Below are 21104 nucleotides of genomic sequence, written 5' to 3'. Positions count from 1 at the left end.
TTATGCCCAAAGGCTAGGAATATTAAAGACAAATAATACAAAACATTGGATTCCAAGGAAGTCAACAAATAAACCAATTTATAATTCTGGGACAATTTGTATTACTTAGTTGGGTTACTTTTAGTGCCACTACATTGTATTTTGTCATCATCTGGGTTATAGACAATTTGAAATTTGAGGAAAATTAAATTCATATACAAGCTATTTGTTCTCCCAGGGTGCCAATGAACTAGGGCTAATATTTCATCCATCTCAAACAAGCAACTCTTGTTGGTATATAATAGAGGTGCTCATCAGCCAGTTCTGACAGGTTCTGGAGAACTAGTACTGGAAATTTTGAGTAGTTCAGAGAACTGGCAAATAGGCTGGCCTTGCTCCTGCTGCCTCCCAGCCTCCCAGGCGATCTTCTTTTGTTGCCCTGAACAGGAGAATGGAGCTGGAAAGCAAGTTAGTCGGGTGGGAAGGGAATGAGGATTTTGCAGTAGCCTTCCTCTGCTACACCCACAAAGCCATGCCATGCCCACAAAGCCATACCCACATAACCGTTAGTAAAAAAAATTGAATCCCAAAATTTGATATATAAGGACTAAAAAGACACAAACCCTCCCCCACCCAAAAAAAATGTGACCCACTCACAGAAACACATTGACAACGGCAAATTCATCTAACCACCTGACCCAAATGCCCAAGAAAACAGCCACATCTTCAAAGCTTTTTGAAAGATTAATAGAATTGGGACCATATGAATCCATTGAGAGTGCATTTCCATAAGGCAGGTGCTGCCACAGAGAAGCCATAACTCCAGGGCCCAATAAGATTGTTGGTAGAAAAGAATTGCCTTTTCACTAGATCTGGTGGAGTGAGCAGGCATCTTAGAATATCTTCGCTTAAATCAGTGGTAGTCAACCTGGTCCCTACTGCCCACCAGTGGGCGTTCCACCTTTCATGGTGGGTGATAGGGATTTGCTGTAACTCTGCTTTATAAATTTTATAAAGTAAAGTTACTTCCCTACTTTATAAATCACCATTACTGTGGAACCAGTGGGCAGTTAGAAAATGTTACTACTAAGAGAGATACAAAAGTGGGTGGTAGGTATAAAAAGGTTGACTACCCCTGACTTAAACAGTGCTAAAGGTAAAAAAAATATGCTTAGCCCTCACAAACACACACAAAATATTTCTTTAACTTGGAAAAGTTAAGTGAGGATAGATAAATGGCTGCTTCCCAGAAGCTTTTTGCCACCAAAATCCTGCTTTCTTTCGCAAAACTGTTGACTTGCATCTAAAATTTAATATTGTTTAATCTTTCAAAAAGTATATGTGAGGCATGATCGTACCCCCGATATTCTATAAACCCTGCCTTAAACCCAAAATCATTAATTTTTGTTCTATAATATTGCTCCAGCTTGATGGAAAAATATCCATCAATATTAATGTAAGTAAACCTGAAGGGAAGAATTGGATCTTTAGCCAACAATTGAATCTTACCTCAATATTAGGAAAAGTTCTGAGAATTAGCTACTGTCTGGGTGCAGCAAACATAAACCTCAGAAATTTGATTTGAATGACCTGTAAAAACATCCTGCCCATCTGGCCTCTGTACAATACAATTTAGATTTAGAGTAGGTTAACTTAGAATAATTATCAGGCAGATGGTATTAGTTTGCCTCTTTTAGTAAAAAGATACAATTTAATGGCTGTTGTATATTTTGATTAATTTTGATTAAATTATGGCATATTTTGATACTTTGACCCTTTAGCAGATACTGAGTTTGGATTTTTGGAAATACCAACCTATTCCATCTACAATATTGGACCATAGAGCGCTATAGGGGAGTAGGGAGAAAAGACTGCATTTCTTTCACATAGCAGCCTCAAGGTCTTACAACTTACTAATTTGGCAATGTGCCACAGAGAGAAAGTCAGGTGCCATCTTAGATATGGCATTTTCTAGAGCTGATCATGTCATCATGTTTTGAAGATTTTATTATTTGGGAAGATTTTAAATCAATCTGATATGTAACCCTAGTAATTTTACCATATAGTAGACTATTAAAATATGTATTAGCTACCCTGCTCTGGTTAAGGAACTATATTGTATAGAAAATAGGATGCTAAGATAGCCATTAGATAGCTGCAATTGTTTTGTCTTGTCTTGTGAACAAGGCTATAAGATCACACAGCCCATGAAGAATCTGATGAGAAATTGTTATATTCAAGTGACTTAATATTCGTATCTTGGTTTTGAAACATTCATGAAACATTTAATGTACATCAACTGCACTATCTCATAAGCCTTCAATATTCTTGTAAGGAACTGTAGGCCTACAGTTCCATTTTCATATTAAAAATGAGACCACAGACTGAAGGAAATTAAGCTAGTATAAGGCAATATAAGGTCAACATAGATAACATAATGGAGGAGGAAAAAATGAGCTGGGGAGTTATTTTTATCAGAATATTTTTTTAAGGAAATGATGCAGTTAATTTAAGTTAATATAATTGAGACCCCTGAAAAAACATAATTCAAATTTATTGTTTGCATCTTCTAGTAAAACACCAAACCTTAATTAATGTTGCCAATAATAAGTGATCCTAGTCACAGTTTTTATGTAGAAAAATTACACCATATTTAATGTCTAACATTAAATTGATTCATGATTTATATGGTCAAATCAAGCAATATTTTTTCATATTTGTGGGATAGTATCTATGCCTTCCTTTTGTAATTAAAGTACAGGGTGAATTTTACTGAGAACTCAGCACATGGGGAAATTTGATCCTTTCCTTCCCTTTACAATCTTCGCAAAACTATCCCTCCTGTGTGGCAATTAAGCTTAGGAAACTATGAGGGAGGGGTGTCCTATGGTTAATTGTCACTTGGGCAGAGGGGGATTTTCATCAAGACTGCAGGCAGAAAAGGAGAGGTCAGGCCTCCCCATGTGCTTCTAGTCTTACTAAAAATCATTTTTTCCCCATGCTTGGTTTTGTTCTCTTTTTTAAACTGATGGTTGCTAACTGAAGCATAAAAGTGTTTGGCCCTAGACTTTACTGGGTCAGCCTATGAGGAATAAAACTCCTGTTCAAACAGATTCCACCAGTCTACAGCGTAAAATTTGCAAATATTTAAAGAAAATTGAGCAGAAGCAACTGTAATTGCAGTTGCTAGACAAAAGCCACCTTGACTACAGTAATAACTGATGGATCCTCCTTCATACCAAAAACATTTTCCTATGACTGTATATTAGGTAATCCCAGACATTTGCTGTGAATAGATGGCTTTCTTTGCTACAGTATGAAAGAATGGAGATTCATTTTACATATTACATGATGAGGTTGTTTTTACACCATTTTCATATGAGCTATTTCTTTTTTTGCAACAGGTTTTGCTATCTTTGTCTCTGTATTTATCTAGAACAAAAGTTAGATTCAGCAGATATATGTCACAAACATATACGTAACTGCATGCCTGCTGGAGGAGGTTGGTTCAGAATACTGGGAGGAAATTAGATTATATTGCTCAGATTCTTCCAATTTTGCTTTTAAGCATCATAAACAACAACACTGCGTTCACACAGATACCTTTTGCAACTGTATTTAAGTATTGTTATAGACTGGACCAGTCTTTGTCAATCCGATGTCCTGGTTCCAGATGATTTAGAGTCGAATCAAAAGTTCAGATTTGGGGGCACTTGGTTAAATACTTTTCCGAATTGTAATACTAGGATGTCTTATATTTCTGGGCCTGGGCAGCTCCTGTTCCTTCTGTTGTCCTATTCTCTATGTATTTTCAGTTCACTAGTTAACTTTCTGAGTCTACTTTTAACTGCTTGATCTGTTAGGGTGGGAATCTTCTCTCTGATTGTTTCCTAGGCAGCATCTCTTCCCCTTGTTCTCACACATTCCATTACAAAAAGGAAACCCCGGGTCTTTTTTTGGCTTTTTTGGCCTAGCAGACTGCTCCACAAAGCGCATCCCACTATTGTGGTTTTAGAGTTCTTGGGGAGAATAAGTCCTGGAAGGGCTGCTTGGGGTTCTGTACCTCTGATCTAACAGAATCAACTCTGTAGTTTATTACTAGAGCTTCTTTGACATCTCATATAAACACCCAATTAGAATTACATGGTGCTACTGTACATCCAAAGCAGGGGTGGGTTTCTTGCCCCGTTCCAACCGGTTCGGTTGGATCGGGGCTGGTGGCGTCCTCGTGCACGCGCGCGGTGCACGCATGCGTACTAGCGTCTGTGCGATGCTCCAGCTGCTCCTGGAGGATTGCGCAGGCGCTGTATGCGTCCTGCGCATGCGTGGAAGCGCAGAATTCGTCAAAACCGGGTAAGGAGCGCAGGCGGGTGAGCGGGCCCTTCGCCGTTCCCGGAAGTTACTTACTTCCGGGTTCGCCGACCAACCGGTTCGCAGGGACCGCCACGAACCGGTTGAAACCCACCCCTGATCCAAAGGTTCTGTTCTTATGCAACTATCAACTATAGTAAGGCTGCAATCTTTGATACGTATTTTTTGGGTGTAATTCTATGCCAACCATTTGGATATATAAAATGCATTATGCTTTATGCTCAAAGAGTAATATGAAACATATCATGTAGCATTTCTGAATTTAAATATGTTTATCAACTGAATATTTTTAAAAAATCAAAAATAGTGTCCCTTCCCTGGGAGGTTTGTTTGAGTCGTAATCCAATGTTTTTCAGGCTACAAATGTTTTGACATCCATATTTGTTTAGGAATGAGCAGATAATTCCAATAATCAATCATTATATCAAGAACAACTAATTGACATAATTCCTTATCTGCACTTACCTATCAGGCTAGGATAGTGAGAGCTATAGTTCAGCTCACCATCAAACTCCTACCCGTCTCAAATACATCTGTTCCTTAGATCAGGATGAGATGACAAAGACAACTATCACTAAAACTAACATAGATTGTATTCACAATGTTTGCCTTTAGCAGGGACGAACATTTAAGGGCAAAATAAAGTTTTAGAAAACCCTGACCTTATTGTATTTTCCTGAAAATAGCACTTTTCTGAACAAATAAGGTATGTGGTATATCTTTTAGAAAACTATCAAGCAGGAATACCTTCAAAATAAAAGTGGCAATATATTTCTTTAACTTTATTAACCAATAGGTAATTTGACTATTGTAATATTGAAAATATAAGTTGCTCCAGCCCAGAATTCATTTTTATTAAAATTCCAGTTGATACTAATTTAGATAAATGTAAGCTACTTTTGATATGATGCAGAGATCGGAGATTTAAGATTTTTATCAATTCAAGAAGAAGAAAAATACAAACTGTCCAATCAGAATGAAAAAGTCTGACTGTGCTATTTTGAGACTTATTTCTGTGGCAGATCACTAAAATGCAGTGGTTGGTTAAAAAATGGGAGCATTGCAATTGTGGTTTCATTTCTATTCATCCTATCTATCCATCCATCCATCCTGTTTAGAAATAAAAAACATACAATGGAAAAGTTGAAGAAGTGTATAAAAATGTAACAACTTGAAAATTTTATTAATAAACTATTGAAGAAAAATACAAACTTTCCAAAAACATTTTAAATAAGTATTATTTCATAATGTACAAATAAAGACATGTAAGAATACATATATAGTGTAGCCTATTACAAAATAGCATGTATTTTGAAAAATATTCAAGATGTTTCTTCTGCTGAAAATGGAAGGTTAAAAGTGTGTCTTTGGCAGAAAGCCCTATCAAACTCATGTTTTCACAAAAAGTAGTTCTTAATCCTAGCAACTAGGCAGTCACGTGTAGTATGGAAAAGAAGGCTCCCAGGAAGATATTCCACACTTATATAATTATTGTTATATAATTGACCAATTCAGAATGTGGTATTTTTCAGAAGCCATATGTTGAAAAACTACAGCTCTTCACACAAGAAAAAAATCATCCCAACACAAGTTTTATCGGGACAAATAAGTTTTCTCAATGCTGGAAGTTTCTGATATGGCAGAGGATCAAATATTTGATTTTCCCCATTCACATCTGAAATAATATAATCCCAAACCAACGGAACTGAATGACTTCACAGCTGTCCTGGGTGCACCAATTTTCATGGAATTTGTTTCCATGAAAATATATGTAGTAATAATAACTTCATTATAAAAGAAGTGGTTCATACCGTTCTCTTGTACAAAAGTGCACAGTAATTTTGTCATTAATTACTAAACTATGTCAGTAATACAGTTTTTAATCTAAGACCTGTGATTTACCAGACTGAACTCAAACTATGTTTATAAGCCACTGATATTCAATAAATTTTATCATTTAAATTTGATGGTTGCCTGAGGACGGGTGAACCGGATTTCAGTAGATTGTCAAACAACTGGCAGGTGTACTGTAGCATTTACTGCAAGCTTCATATCAGTTATCATTATCAAAAACATTCAGGGTTATATTTAAACTAAAGGGACTTCATAAAATCTGTTTTCTGTTTCTTTTATACCATGGTGCCATAAACAATGGTTCAAAAACTAAAGAAAATGAGACCAGCAAGCAATGTACTATTTTTATATATTTAGTTTCAATCCCTGAAATCTTTCTAAATCACTCCTTCCAGAGAGCCTCAATAATCAAAATTATGTTGCATCTTCACAATAGGTAGAAACAGCAGAAAACTGTACAGTGTTTTTCAAACAGCAGGTTTCAAAAACCTTTTCTTCTCCTGGGACTTCCAGATGTTTGATGCAGACTTTGTTTTAAAATTAGAAAAGCAGCTCTCTGGTCTGTCTTGCTAGCTCAGGGCAATCAGCCTTATACTTCAGTGCCTTCCCGGGCATAAATGAGGCTGTTGACTGTGAAGTTGTATAAATGATTATACTGTCCTGATTGACCTCCATTGCTAGGATGGAAATGGCTATAGTAGGTGCCAGCCGGACCCGAGACTCGTTGCAGCTGCTCAGTCAAAGGAGGATCCTGGTTGAAACTGCCACCTCTAATTGGGCCGGCAGGGTGGCTTCGATGCTGCAGTTCAGGAAGACGAGGCCCACTGCTGAGGGAGTTCATGCCACTGAAAAAGGTGCTGAGGCAGCTTGGGGTCGGTGGGGCAACCACAGGTGGAGAGCTGCTCTTTGCGGTGTCCCTCAGAGAGGCTGTTGGCTCCAGAACTGAGGAAGGGCTGTCACTGCAGGGCTTCCCAGGGTCTAAAGCGATGGGGATCCCTTCCTGAGTCTTCAGGGTCCCCAAGGTTGAAACACCAGATGCCACTCCAGAGGCACTGAGATCAGAACGTCTCTTGCGCTTGCGGCGAAAATTCCCATTGTCAAACATTTTCTCACAGTTTGGGTCTAAGGTCCAGTAATTTCCCTTTCCTGAAGAATAAGATAAAAAGTTTGAAAAGAAGAATCCATTCCCAAAGCAAGTGGAATCCCATACTCCCCAGCTTTAAACATCAATGCTCCTTTTGTATGGCTTGGTCAAAATACTGCTCCCCAAAAGGAGAGAAACCATAAAAAAAGGAAAGAAATCCCAAACTCTAGAAAAAAAGGAGAGCAATGAAGAGCAGGGCTTCTTCATTCAGTCTATGTACTCCACAGACTCTCTAAAATAAATTAAATCTTAAAAAGAGATGCTTTGAGTAACAAAGGGAAAGTGGGGGAAATATAGAAAATAATCATTACAACTCAAATCCTATTACACTGGCTGCAATTAAAGTAGATGTATATCTTTTACAATTGACTCCAGACTGTATACCTACAAAGTACAAAGCCACAGTCTCTCCTGTGTGAACATCGGTTAAAACCAGAAGGAATAAATTTTAAAACAAATTTCCATTGTGGCTACTCTAAAGATTGACAAAGGATAGAGGATGCCTTCTTTAATGAACAATAGCTGGCTCATTTGCTGCTCTGCATACTGGTTCCCAAGAAATTAAAGACTGTAGAAATCATTACACAGCATGTATGGCCACACCACAAATGATTTGATTATGTTACCTCCAGATATGGATTTGTGGCCTCTTTATATGGGAAGATTCATGAGTTGGTGGGAATGCATAATTGCCAACTGTGCATTGCAAAGTTCAGAGCTATGGATCTTCTTGGTGAATGCCAGGGAGTTCAACCTAGAACATTGGTGAAGCATGCACACAGCCATGCAGGACAGTGGTGGGTTTCCATTTTTTTTTACTACTGGTTTGCTTAAGTGTGCATGTATGTGTTTGTGACATTTCTGCATCTGGATGGGTGGGCAGAGCCTCTTGCCACCACCACTACAGGTTCGCCTGATCTGGGCCAAACCGGAGCAACCAACCTGATATAAGAGTGGATCAGTTACCATCCCAGCTATTTCATCTTGTGCAAGAATCTTAATTGTGCTGTTGCCCACTAAGTAGCTAACTGTGGAAAAATTTAGCATGGGAAGTGCAGCTGGCTGGTGTATTAGGATTTGTAGCCCAGCACAAGTAGAACATAAAAACACTAAGGAAAGAAGAATATTGTATATGTTGAAAAACATGAATTGTGAAGAATAGGTTGCTAAAGTTTCACAAGAGAAAAGTGTCACATAACCTTGTATGTGAAATAATCCTTTGGAAATGTCCATGTATAATCAAAATGTACAATTATTATTATTATCATTACTTACATGTACTAACTTAATCCATAGATTTATTGTGGGTTAAATATCTTGTTGATTGTCTCTGAGTATCAAATGCTAAACTTGGGATAAACAGGAATATAGCTCTGACCAGGAAATTGTATAGAATGGAGGCTGATGTGAAGATATCTGTGTTTTTTTTTTTAAATTTCCTATATTATACATTCCAGATCTAGTTACAAAAGAGAGTTTCAGGAAGAACAGATGATAGGGAGGCTAGCATTTAATTTCAGGACATAATATTACTGAGGATATCTGAAATCCTGTCAGTTAGGCGACACATTGAAAGTGATCTGAATATTTTCTCCCTTCACCATCAAATGTATATTTCTCCTAAAATCATATCCAATTCAATAAGAACTTCTTTTATATTAAGTAATTAAGATAAAAACTTTACCATATAACAAATACTACGATGGGAGTCACAGCTGTTGTTTTCTTAATGCTATATTCAATTTTAGAGGAAAAAGCTAAATAATTTTATGCTTATAATGCTGATCAATTATAATTACCGTCCAACTGTTTTCAATACTATGGGCTATAAATAATAATGCCAAATTTTAATTATATTATATAAACATCACTGTATTAAGATAATACAATTATCAAGTTTTATAATAGTACAATAAAAAGGATGGAATGGAGAGAAAATGCTTCACAATCTAGGCACACCTCAACATTTAGCTATAAATTAATCCAAGTTACACCCAGAATAATTAATTGTATCTGTGTTCATATTGTTCAAAAACCCTTCACATGTGTATGCATGTACACACCCACAGATCCTCATGCTAATTTTTAATTGCCATTTTGACACCATAAATGCAACACTAGTTTTCAGAATGTTTTCAGAAGTGTTTTCTTTTTCCTGCCAAAATTTTACTCCATATACACTAATTCTTTTAAACCCACATGAAAAAACCCCTCTTTTCTGCATAACAGACTTGTCATTCTCCCTAATCAATTACTTTCATTCAGATTAAGGAAACCAAATTAAGTAGTGCATTCGCCTTGGGATTCTGAAATTCATCTATTGTAGCCACCGTTGCAGCATATAATTTCTGTATTCAAATGCTGCCTCTGAAGTTGCACAAAATCAAGATCATGCAAGCCATGGTTAATGAGCTACAATTGACACCAATACCTGCCTTGTTGCCCTCAAACATCCATGGGGCTCATGCCCCAGGTTAGTAGAAAAACAAAAGCAATAAGGTGTGTTTCTGGTTTCAAAAAAACTAACCTTATATGACATGCCCACTGCTACTCATGCCCATAAGAAATGGTGGTGGGGGAAACATAAAAAAAGTTTGCTGTGATGTGATTACAGCTTCCTCTTGCCTTACAACCCATCTAAAACAAGAGGGAAAAGTATAATCCCTGGTTATTAGAAAATCTGCCTGCCCCTTCGCAACAGCAACTTTGCCCTCAATATGCGAAGTGTTGGAGAACTAGTAATCAACTGTTTCAACTATTCCCTCATTTCCTACTTTTCTTCTGGTTAAACCTGAGGTTTACTGATCCTGTGGGGAATTATTTAGAGAAGACAAAAATTAACCATTAAACAACATCTTTAACATTCTCACATGTGGAAGTTTATATGTTTTTTTCCCATTAGTTTGTGGCCTGGCAGGAAAAACTACATTGCAAAACTCCTTTGCATTACAAATGCATCTGCTCAGCTTTCTCTCCCAGTTTTAACAATGGCCTGACAAGAGTCCAAGTAATCTGAGCCTGACATATTAAAGGTTTCATTATCTCTACCAGTAGCCACTTGATTTTGTTGAACTGATTGTTTGTTAATGATGAGTCATTCATCTTTACGTTTGGCATTTTATGTTTCTGATTCTTTTCCTTTTCTTGCACATACAAAATTCAAAAAGCAAACAAGAAGAGTCATATCACTTACAACAGACAACACCCCTAAACATCTATGTACTAAATGAAGCTGGGAACAAAATATGCCTACCTTAATTTTGAAAACAAACCCCAATGATAAATTCAGTATTAATTCAGATAATAACTTTGATTATGCAAGAATTCAAATATCCCCATAATTAAGTGTAATGCTATAGAATTATCAAATTCTCCTTTGTTTGTAACTTCTCTTTCCAATCACCACCTAATCAAAAGGTCTACTTAGGGGCTGGAAACTAAATTCATAAGTAAATTTCAAAGCATCTGGTACTTGGGGGGAGAAACATAACTTTCAACATAATTTATCCCTCAAAGAAACTTATGGTAAATATACTTTGTTTTTCAAAAATAAATGCTTTAACAATTACTGCAGCCCTCTGGAAATGCAAGTCTATTTTCCCACAAAACTGCCTCATTCACACACACACACACACACACACACACACACACCAGAAAGTATGGGTTATAGAATTTCTTTGCATAATATTTTAAGTAAAATGCTTGTTAAGTTATCTGGATGAATTGTAACAAACACATACTTTGTTTCAGAAACGGGGAAACCTTTTTTTTTTAAATTATAGAAGACAATATTAAAATTAGGGTTCAAGTCTTAGGTTTTGGAGATGTCACCTATGGATGAAACAGGGTCTTTCAGTTCTTTAGCTTCCCCCTCCTTGTGAGCTATGGGATGAAGAGGTTGAGTTTTGTTTTAGTATATGGCAGGAATTTTCCCATTGAAATAGTCATATCTATTTCAAATACCTTGAGTTCTATCAATCTGTGCTACCTCTATTTTGCTCCCCTTTACCAAATGGGATACAGGAACTTTAATGATCTAACAATTTCTGAAAGAAGCTTCCAGTTTTTCTCCAGACAAACTTGAACATAATTTCAAGCAAAATAACAGAATTAGTTATTTCTTGGTTTTCAAATTAGTTTTGAACTAACTAAACTCTATTAGTTTTCAAATTAGTTTTATGTAAGGCATATAGGCAGAAGTCATAAATTTTTCTTTCCATTATCCAGATCAGTTCTCGGCTGAATATGTCAGAGTCACATCTTTCAGCACAGTCCCCACATATTAGACCTTCTTAAAAGTTTTATAGGCAAATATGTCCTTGCTTTATAGGCATTTGATTCTTTTTGCTCTGTCAGCAGAACTAGATTAATTGTAGAATATAGATTTGTATCCCGACTTCATGGCCAGGAACCCCTGAAACAATATATGCTGGTGTTTTCTGCCTAGGATCCAAAATTCACACCTAACATACCAGACTGACAATACAATACAATAGCAGAGTTGGAAGGGACCTTGGAGGTCTTCTAGTCCAACCCCTGCCTAGGCAGGAAACCCTATACAGTTCCAAACAAATGGCTATCCAACAACTTCTTAAAAGACTTCCAGTATTGGGGCATTCACAACTTCTGGAGACAAGCTGTTTCACTGATTAATTGTTCTAACTGTCAGGAATTTTATCCTCAGTTCTAAGTTGCTTCTCTCCTTGATTAGTTTCCATCCATTGCTTCTTGTTCTACCCTCAGGTGCCTTGGAGAATAGTTTGACTCCCTCTTCTTTGTGGCAGCCCCTGAAATATTGGAACACTGCTATAATGTCTCCCCTAGTCCTTCTTTTCATTAAACTAGACATACCCAGTTCCTGCAACCATTCTTCATATATTTTAGTCTCCAGTCCCCTAATCATCTTTATTGCTCTTCTCTACACTCTTTCTAGAGGCTCCACATCTTTTCTACATTGTGGTGATCAAAACTGAATGCATTATTCCAAGTATGGTCTTACCAAGGCATAAAGTGGTATTAACACTTCATGTGATCTTGATTCTCTCCCTCTGTTTATGTAGCCTAGAACTGTGTTGGCTTTTTTGGCAGCTGCTGCACACTGCTGGCTCATATTTAAATGGTTGTCCACTAGGACTCCAAGATCCCACGCAGAGTTACTACTATTGAGGAAGGTACCACCTATACTGTACCTGTGCATTTTGTTTCTACATTTTGCCTAAATGTAGAACCTTACTCTTTTCACCATTGAATTTCATTTTATTAGATAAGTGCCTAATGTTCAAGTTTGTCAAGATCCTTTGTATCTTAAGCCTATTTTCTGGAGTGTTGGCTATTCCTGCCAGCTTGGTGTCATCTGCAAATTTGATGAGTTCCCCATCATCAAATTTAATAATGGGCCTAAAACAGAGCCATTGCATACTTCCCTCCATGTAGATGCAGTTCCATTGAGGACTACACGTTGGGGGCGGTTGGTCAGCCAGTTACGAATCCATCTGGTGTGATGATGTCTAACCCACATTCTTCTATTTTGTCTAGTAGTAGGTTATGGTCTACCTTATCATGCCCTACTGAAGTCCAAGTAAACTATATTGACGGCATTCCTCTGGTCCACTAATTGACCTGTTAGGCTTCAATATTACTCAAGATTATGATGGTTTATTATTTTACTATTAACAAAATAATTAATAGAATACAACAGAGGGTAAAATCTAAGCACAGCGGAGAAGCTAACTATCTCTCTGACCCATAACAAAAAGGATGTTTCTGTCTTATTTTTTGATGAAAATGAGCACATAGTTAACTCTCTCCCCACTTTTTAAGATTCCAATTATCTGTCAGTCTGGTACATTTCTCCTAGTTTTGTTCCAAAACACACACACACACACACACAAACAAACACACACACACACAATATTTGATGCAGAAGTCACTCAGAAATGCAGTTGTTCTGATCACGTATAATTTTGCTGTGAGACTATGAAGTGGAAGCGACATAGTAGCTCTTTCCAGACATGTATCACAAGGGACTTTTAGTCATGGAAAGCAACATCTTTCAAAGAAACTTACATACCACTGCTGAATTTCTGAAGAAGCTCCAATAAGCTTCAGAAGATCCTCAGAAAAATCCAAGGATTTGAGGCTAAATAAGAAAGCAATTGCACAAGTATATTTTGTAAATAAGAATAGTGGAATACATGGACAAGAGCAAACGATGAAAACATTCTCCCTACTCTCTATTGTCTGTAATTGACTCTACCAACTCTCATCTAAATACAAGAATAGTGTCATATTTAATTTGGCCCAAACTGACTCTCACTAATAATTTAGAGGCAAAAGGTTAATGTGTAGAAGCCTGAGGTTGAGGAAATGCAATGAGAGTGTGACTATACAACATAAGATAGCTGTGAGAACAAAGTGGCTCTTTGAAACTCATCTTCTGTGGATGCAGCCTCAGGGAAGCTGATTAACAACTTTTAAAAGTCAATAGGCAAAGGTAGGCACCTGTGTACCATAACCAAAGAAGCTTCTTGGATGAGAAGTAAAACCTTTTCAAAGAAAAAAACCAAGAAAACCCAGTTGTCTTTTGGAAAAGCATCTTTGCGACAACCCGTGAGATTTTTTTTAGGGGACATCAATGGAAAAACCTGGGGGAGGAATCCACTTTTATGCTTTTGCACACAAATGGTTGGGAGTGTTAAGAAGGTTTCTAATTTATATCTAATGGCAAGCTTCTTATTTTACAGTAAAAGGACAATCACAGAATGTCCTCACAGTAAAAGGACAATCACAATTTTTACCCCAGTAATCTTCCCTAGGAGCTTGTGACATGGTAACAGTATTACCCATGGTTTTTTTTATCAATCCCAATTAATTAACAATTAATTCCTACATGTCCATGTGCCGATGATATTTTTAAATGAACCGTGAATCTAAAAATTTAAAACTGAAAACAGGCAAAAAGTATAAGCAAGCTCTTACATTCCCATAGAGCTCAAGATGCAAAGATAGTTCGTATTAGACATTTCAGTACTTAGAAATAAAATAATGTTCAAGTTTGCCTTTGAGTCTACATATCTAGTGCTATTTTGAAAAGATTGCTTTCCTCCAAATACATCCAGTGCAGTTGTATGTGAATGACAGAATTAATTCATGTTTTTTAGTAACATGCAGAAGAAATGAGAGTGATTTTAAATATCTGGAACCAGTTCATTTGAACTGAAAAAAGTCCCCTTTCAAGACTTGCAAGAAGTGACCTCAATTTCAGTAAATTAGAATTTAGCTCTAAGGCATGTACAACAGGAGCACTGAATACATACCATGCACAAATCTTGATCTCTTATGCTTTTAATTAATCCAGAATAATGGATCACTGCAGCAGGTTGGAAGTCTTACTAAAAGGCTCTATATTGCAATTTATCAATCTCATACAAAGTACCCTAGGGCAATTAGGAATGTTTTAAGGGTGGTGATGCTGGCACTATTTAGGATGGGTCATCTATGAAAAAATCCAAGTAGCTCAGTCCTATGCACATCTATTCAGAAACAATAGTTCATTTTTTTTTATAGCAGAACTTACCTCGGAAGAAAAGAGATCTAATGTTCCTAAGCTAATTTAATTGGGAGAAACACCTGCTTGATCTAAGAGGGCTGGGCTGGTTAAAAAAAAACCCAGATAGCAGCGTAGCCTGAACTGGAAGCTGATAAGCTTGAAGGATATTTAATTACCGCTACCTGCATCCAAGTTCATCTGTCTAGCACTGGGAGTTGCTGCAACTGTCAGATATTTTTGGGCGAGGAGGACCAGCCCAGATGGCTGGTTCTCCGCGGAATAACTCCGCATTTTCTCTGGGGATCAGGAATCTGCCTTACGCCGCCATCTGCATGCACCCACGCACACTACCCCGGCCCAAGAGAGAGGAGACACGCACCGGGATCGTCCTCGTCCCGCGGCACTTTGCGGAAGCAGTCGTTGAGGCTGAGATTGTGGCGGATGGAGTTCTGCCAGCCGGCCTTGCTGCGCTTGTAGAAGGGGAAGTTCTCGGCCACGTACTGGTAGATGTGGCTGAGCGTTAGTTTGCGCTCCGGAGCGCTCTGGATGGCCATGGCGATGAGTGCCGAGTAAGAATACGGCGGTCGCACTAGGCGTAGCAGTTCCTCTTGGCTAGCCAGGCTAAGCCAGCCCAGCTCGGTTGTTGAGCCTGAGCCAGTCGCGGGCCCTGGCGAAGCCAAGATCTGCGGCCCCCCGACGGCCCTCGGAGGGCAGCCGTAGGGTAAAAAGGACGCGCCCGAGCTCCCGCTACTGCCGCCTCCGCCGGTACTTTGCACGTACGGCCCAGCACTACTCACGCCCCACAGGTACCCGGCAGCTCCGGGGGGTGCCCCATAGTCGCCAAGCGCATAGGTGGCGGCGGCAGGTCTCTGCCCCGAGGGGCCCGCAGTGGCGGTGGCTGTCTGCGGGTAGACACTAAAAGCTTCGCTGCAGTAGACGGCCATTGCAGGCTCCTCGCGGCCGCTGCGAGACCACGGAGCCAAAGGGCTACCAGCAGCCGTCGGAGACGAACGGGAAACGGACTGCGCTGGTGGCGGAGAATCGCTGGCGCTCATCGCCCAGTCAGCGAGGAATCTGAGAAATAGAAAGGTGCGCTCAGGTGTCCAATCCCCGCCCAGAATTTTGCTTTCCCGGGGAGTCCCTCTCCCGCCCTCTTCCCCCTTCTTGCGCCGAGCAGCACTTGCCCAGTTTCCCTGCCTTGGCTCTCGGCTGGCTCAACCTAGAAGGGAGAAGAGGAGTGGCTCTTCAAATAGCCGATCGGGGGTCGACTGCAAGGTTTGGCAACGTCCGACCGAAGTATCCCACCCCCGCGAGGCGCCGTCGTCCGCCCCTCCTTCTTGCCTCATTGCCTGGAAGTTGAGGGGATCAGGTCCAAAGAAGCGCACGCAAGATACAACTCCGCCCTTTCTTTCTGTGGGTTTACATTCTGAAGTGGGGATTGGGAGAATCCTACCTCAGGGACACCTTTGAAATGTTAGGCTGTGCATTTCATGCAGAATGAATTTTGACTGATTTAAAGAGGACTTCCAAGAAACAGCAGGATTGCACTATTGAGGACTGTCTAGACTCTAGACGTCTCTTGATAAATTGCAAAAATTTATGCAGGAGGAGGGGAGGGAGTATTCTTTATTTATTCTTATTTATTTAGGAGAAAAAAATCCTGGTCTCTCTTGCTTAAATAAACGAAAGAGTGAATAAAGTTTAAGGAAGGTATATATTCAGTTTTGTGCTGGAGTGATTGAAAACTATCTTTTAGAAGAACCGGCTCAGAATATAATGTGAAATGAGAATTATTTTGGCAAAAGATAAAGCAAACTCATCTTTCTCTCCCTGTGTTATTCTTCCTCTTGCTTCAAAAGAGCATTCCTATTTCTCCCTTTTAAAAAAACTGAAAAAGTTCAAAATCAACTACAAGTTTTTGAGAGGGATTTTTCAGTTTGAAGTTCATACTGTGATTGAAAACAATTCCTTTAACAACTAGAACTGCTACTATTTTATCATTGTATATACTACTTATTCGTTGCCCTTGATTGCCAGGATTCACCCTCCAGTAATGAACTTCCTTCAAGGTCCTGCCCTTAACATATGAAATAAATTATATATAATGATGATATCTAGACAAATGTATACAAAAGGAAACAACTCTGCTGACTGCATAACATTTCTTCTAAATAATAAAATATTCCACTTTTCACTAAGTAGAAAACAATACAATGAAATCTTAGGACCAAACACACAAAAATATACTTTTATATCATAATATTCCCTTGGTTGACTCACTAGGATACACATATGTATCTACATTCAATTGGTTCTCCTTATTTTCAGTTACTCTGGGTGATAGATTGTAGTCAAAAGATGTGCTGAAAATTAAAAAAAAACCTTTTGATTGTATTGTGCTGAATCAATAAACAAAAATGCTTGTTAGATTAATTTAGAATGTAAGCAATCAGTTTAGTGTTCCTTACTTGCTAAATGTTTAAGAACCATTAAGGACATAGTTCATTCTGGAAACTCTATTAAAGTGTTTACTGTATAAAAATATCTTAGTTTCAACATTTCAATGTCATATTGTTGCTTTTGCTGTACAGATTAGCATTGCTACTGGGCATTATTAAAAGCCTTTTCATACCTCATTACTTGTCAATAAATTGTAGCAGAACTTATTTGCAAGATGTGATAATGATCAACTCATGCACTGATTTGGAAACACATTTTATGGCTAAAGTGAAATTTCTACTTCTATCATATTTGGCATTGATATAAAACATACAATCCAGTCAAAATTATATTATCACACTGGTAAAAATGGAAAGTCTTGAAAGTCTTTCGAATAAAGCCATTTTAACTCTGCCACTGTTTTCCCTGACTGTTGAAGAACCAGTCAATTTGGAGGCAAGTTAGATTGTTAGATTGTCAAATGGCTTTTCTTTCAGATCCACACTCTATTTCTTCTGTGAGAATGTTCCAATACTGAAATGCTCACAAAACTGACAGAATACTTCCCTTCCCCCTCAAAGCCACCTGAAAAATCTTATGCATATCGAATTTAAAGGTACTTCTTTACAGATCGGAAAAGAGAGAAACCATATCTTAAGGGAAAGAATGCATAAACTTCATTGCTGTATTAGGAAACATATAATATTGCTCCGACGTAAAAATACCTTACTTTACCTGACTAACTATTTCTATTTAAACAATCGACTGATTTTCAATTAAAGGCGGGGAATTTGGGCGTGTTATAAATGATAAATAGAATTGTATTTCCCGAGCAAAAGGAAGGAAAGCGCGGACGCGGGCCGGCAGCACAAGCGCGAGGGATCCACGTGCCGTAGTCCCTCGCTACTTTTATTGACAAAGTTTACAACTTCCAAATCGGCACTATCCTTGTTTGAATATTTTTCTTTGATCTCCTCTTTGGGTCGGTAAATTAAAAAAAAAATCTCGCACACACAAAATACCTGCCCTGAGAAGGATCGGACGGGTGGATCCGAAGTAAACAAAGGACGTTTTAGAGTGCTGTTCTAAAGTAAGGAGCCGCTTTCTTTGCAGCGGCAACCTCTGAGTACGCCGTTGGCGGGCATTGCCCGACGCCGCCGGTGTTCTGGTGCAGGACCTTTGCTAGCTGAGCAAAACGGGGATCCCTGGCCGCGCTCATTTCCGTCGCTCTGTTTCGGCAGACGGGCTCCGCGCCGGTTCCCGTTTCGTCATTCATGCTGAGCCGCCTGGAGGTATTTCTCGGGCATTGCAAGAAGGGCAAGGAGGAGACTGGATTAGAAATGAGCGGCGCCTTTCAAAGTTCGAAATCAGTATTGTGTGTGCACACGAGCATGTACAGAGCAGACGAGGATATTATATGTGGCGTGTCTGTTCACATATGCTTGCCATCCAAAATTGCTCAAGGAATAATAGCTTCCAGGTGCACCCTAGATTTATGTTGCCTTTTATAAATCTATCTGAGAAGCTCAACCTTGAATTCATTGGTCTTGGTGATGGATTTCTAATGGCCTATTCCTAAACATTTGCAGTAAAAAATGGATAACAGCAGGAATATGTAAATAGGCTCTTATTGATATTGATTACATATTTATAAATCCAAGTTTCCCCTGCATTTTATACAGTATATATTTAAAACATCTTAACTGTATGTATTATAAAATAAAACGGATGTTCATACAAATAAATTCAACATGTGCAGATTGATCCAAATTTATTGAAATTGGTTGCTTCATTTCTTGATAAGAACTACTAAGGACTAGACAGACAATTTTATTTGTAATTTAATTTTAATATAGTATTGTTAATATCAGTTTAATATTAGATATCAAATGAGTTAAATGTTTTAAATATATACAATCTTGACATTAGATATAGTGGACTCAACTGGGTTCTCCTTTTTATATTTGTCAATTACGTGGCAATAACAATATAAGTGATACAGAAGTTTCAGTTTTTTAAAAAAAGTTAATTATCCAAAATTGAAAATTGTAATAATGTTTAGTATTTATATATTATATTGTTTAATAAATGGTCACAATTGTATCTTCTTAGTAATTTTAGAGCACCTGATCAATCTCATTCACATTTGAATGGAGTAGCCATGGTTTCCAAGAAACCATGTTCCTATCTGGACATACTTTCCAACAAGCCTCTGGTGACTAATGGACTTAGCACAGAGCAGTTTCAAATGCTAGAGGTTGGGGGTGATTCTTTTAATATTGAGGGCTAAAAGCAAATGAAAAGTCTCATTGATGGTTGAAAAAAGAACATGAGATAAAACAATAGATTTAAAAACGCCCTCCATATGAATTTCCCAGAAGTAAACTCAATACCCAGTTTTCTAAAGTGATGCTAGAACCAAATTATTTGTTAAGATTTGGGGGAGGGGGGTTCAACACTATCTCTCTTTCTCTCTGTGTATATCTGCACATACATACACAGTCCTCAGCTTATAATCATTCATTTAGCAGCAGTTCCAAGTTAACAAAGATATTGAAAAAAACTGACTTACAACCAGTCCTCACACTTACGATTGTTGCAACATCCCCATGGTCACATGACCCAAATTCATGTACTTGGCAACCATCATGTATTTATGATGATTGCAATATCTTGGGAGTCATGTGATCCCCATGTGCAACCTTCCCATTTGACTACTGATAAGCAAAGTCAATGGGAGAAGCCAGATTTGTTTAATGCCTGCATGATTTACTTAACAACTGCAGTGATTAGCTTTAACAAACATGGCAAAAATATTGTTAAATTGGGTGCTAACTCCCTTATAAACCATCCACCTTAGCCATAGAAATTATGTTCCTTGTAAGATGTTGTTGTTTGGTGGCTGTGGGGGTTATTCATAAAAAGGCACTCACAGTTCCTTATCTTTCTGCTATCATTTCAACCATATCAATCTGTCAGCCAGTGTGTCCAGTTCTTTTCCTACTAAATGTTTCAGCAACTATCCCACCAAAACTCTAAAGAAACCAATGAGATTAGGTTTCTTTTTTTACCTAAACCTTTCAGCTGTAATAACTTTGTATCTAATACCTGATGCATAACTCCGTATTTGGCCTGTTCTTTTCCTCACCTGTTGACAGGGTGGGTTTTTTTTTTTGCAAGTTACCTTTGATTTAGCTGTAACAACATCCCAGTACTTAGAAAGGTTCTTGACTTATAATCTTTTCAGAAACCCCTATCACTGTGTAGGGTAACTAGAGAAGGGTTTTTTACTTCCACCTTGATATCTTTTCTTGCTCACACAACAAATAAAACTCAGCAATCACAGCATTTCTCTCTGAAAACATGGTAATTTCTTTGATTTTTTTTTTGCACAAATAGCATGGCATACCACTTCTTTATCTGAACTTATTTGAAAAGGTGATGCAAAATTTTCAATTCTGAAATTAATTTATAGTTGCTTTACACACTATTAACTAGTTTAAAAAGTGATAGATTTCTAGAAATTAAACTCTAAAATTGACATACTGTGAGAAATGCCAGCACTTGAAATGCCATCTGCCTAAGAAACCCTAAAAATTTGTTCAAATATTTGAAGCTAACTTGTGTTGTTTTTACCTTAACATCAAGGCCACTAGTCTTGCCACTCAGTCAATTTAATCAAAAGACTTTCTGGTCTTATTTGAGAAGATGAAGCCCATTTACTAAAGCCCAAAGAATAAAAGAATATTGTCTGAGATATATAAGCAC

General features: G+C 38.0%; 1 protein-coding gene across 1 annotated transcript; it reads right to left on the bottom strand.

The window, feature by feature from the left end:
* Nucleotides 1-5616: 5616 nt before the first annotated feature.
* Nucleotides 5617-15952, bottom strand: FOXI3 (forkhead box I3). The gene is made up of 2 exons (XM_032235907.1): nucleotides 15277-15952; nucleotides 5617-7350 (listed from the first exon to the last, which is right to left on the bottom strand). The coding sequence occupies exons 1-2, from the start codon at nucleotides 15950-15952 to the stop codon at nucleotides 6794-6796; spliced, it is 1233 nt and encodes a 410-aa protein (XP_032091798.1). The 3' UTR covers nucleotides 5617-6793.
* Nucleotides 15953-21104: the final 5152 nt, after the last annotated feature.

The sequence above is a fragment of the Thamnophis elegans genome, chromosome Z (genome assembly GCF_009769535.1).
Source record: "Thamnophis elegans isolate rThaEle1 chromosome Z, rThaEle1.pri, whole genome shotgun sequence".
In the NCBI taxonomy this organism is placed as follows: domain Eukaryota; kingdom Metazoa; phylum Chordata; class Lepidosauria; order Squamata; family Colubridae; genus Thamnophis; species Thamnophis elegans.
Note: the sequence above shows the minus strand (reverse complement) of the source record. Positions and strands in the feature narration are given on the sequence as shown.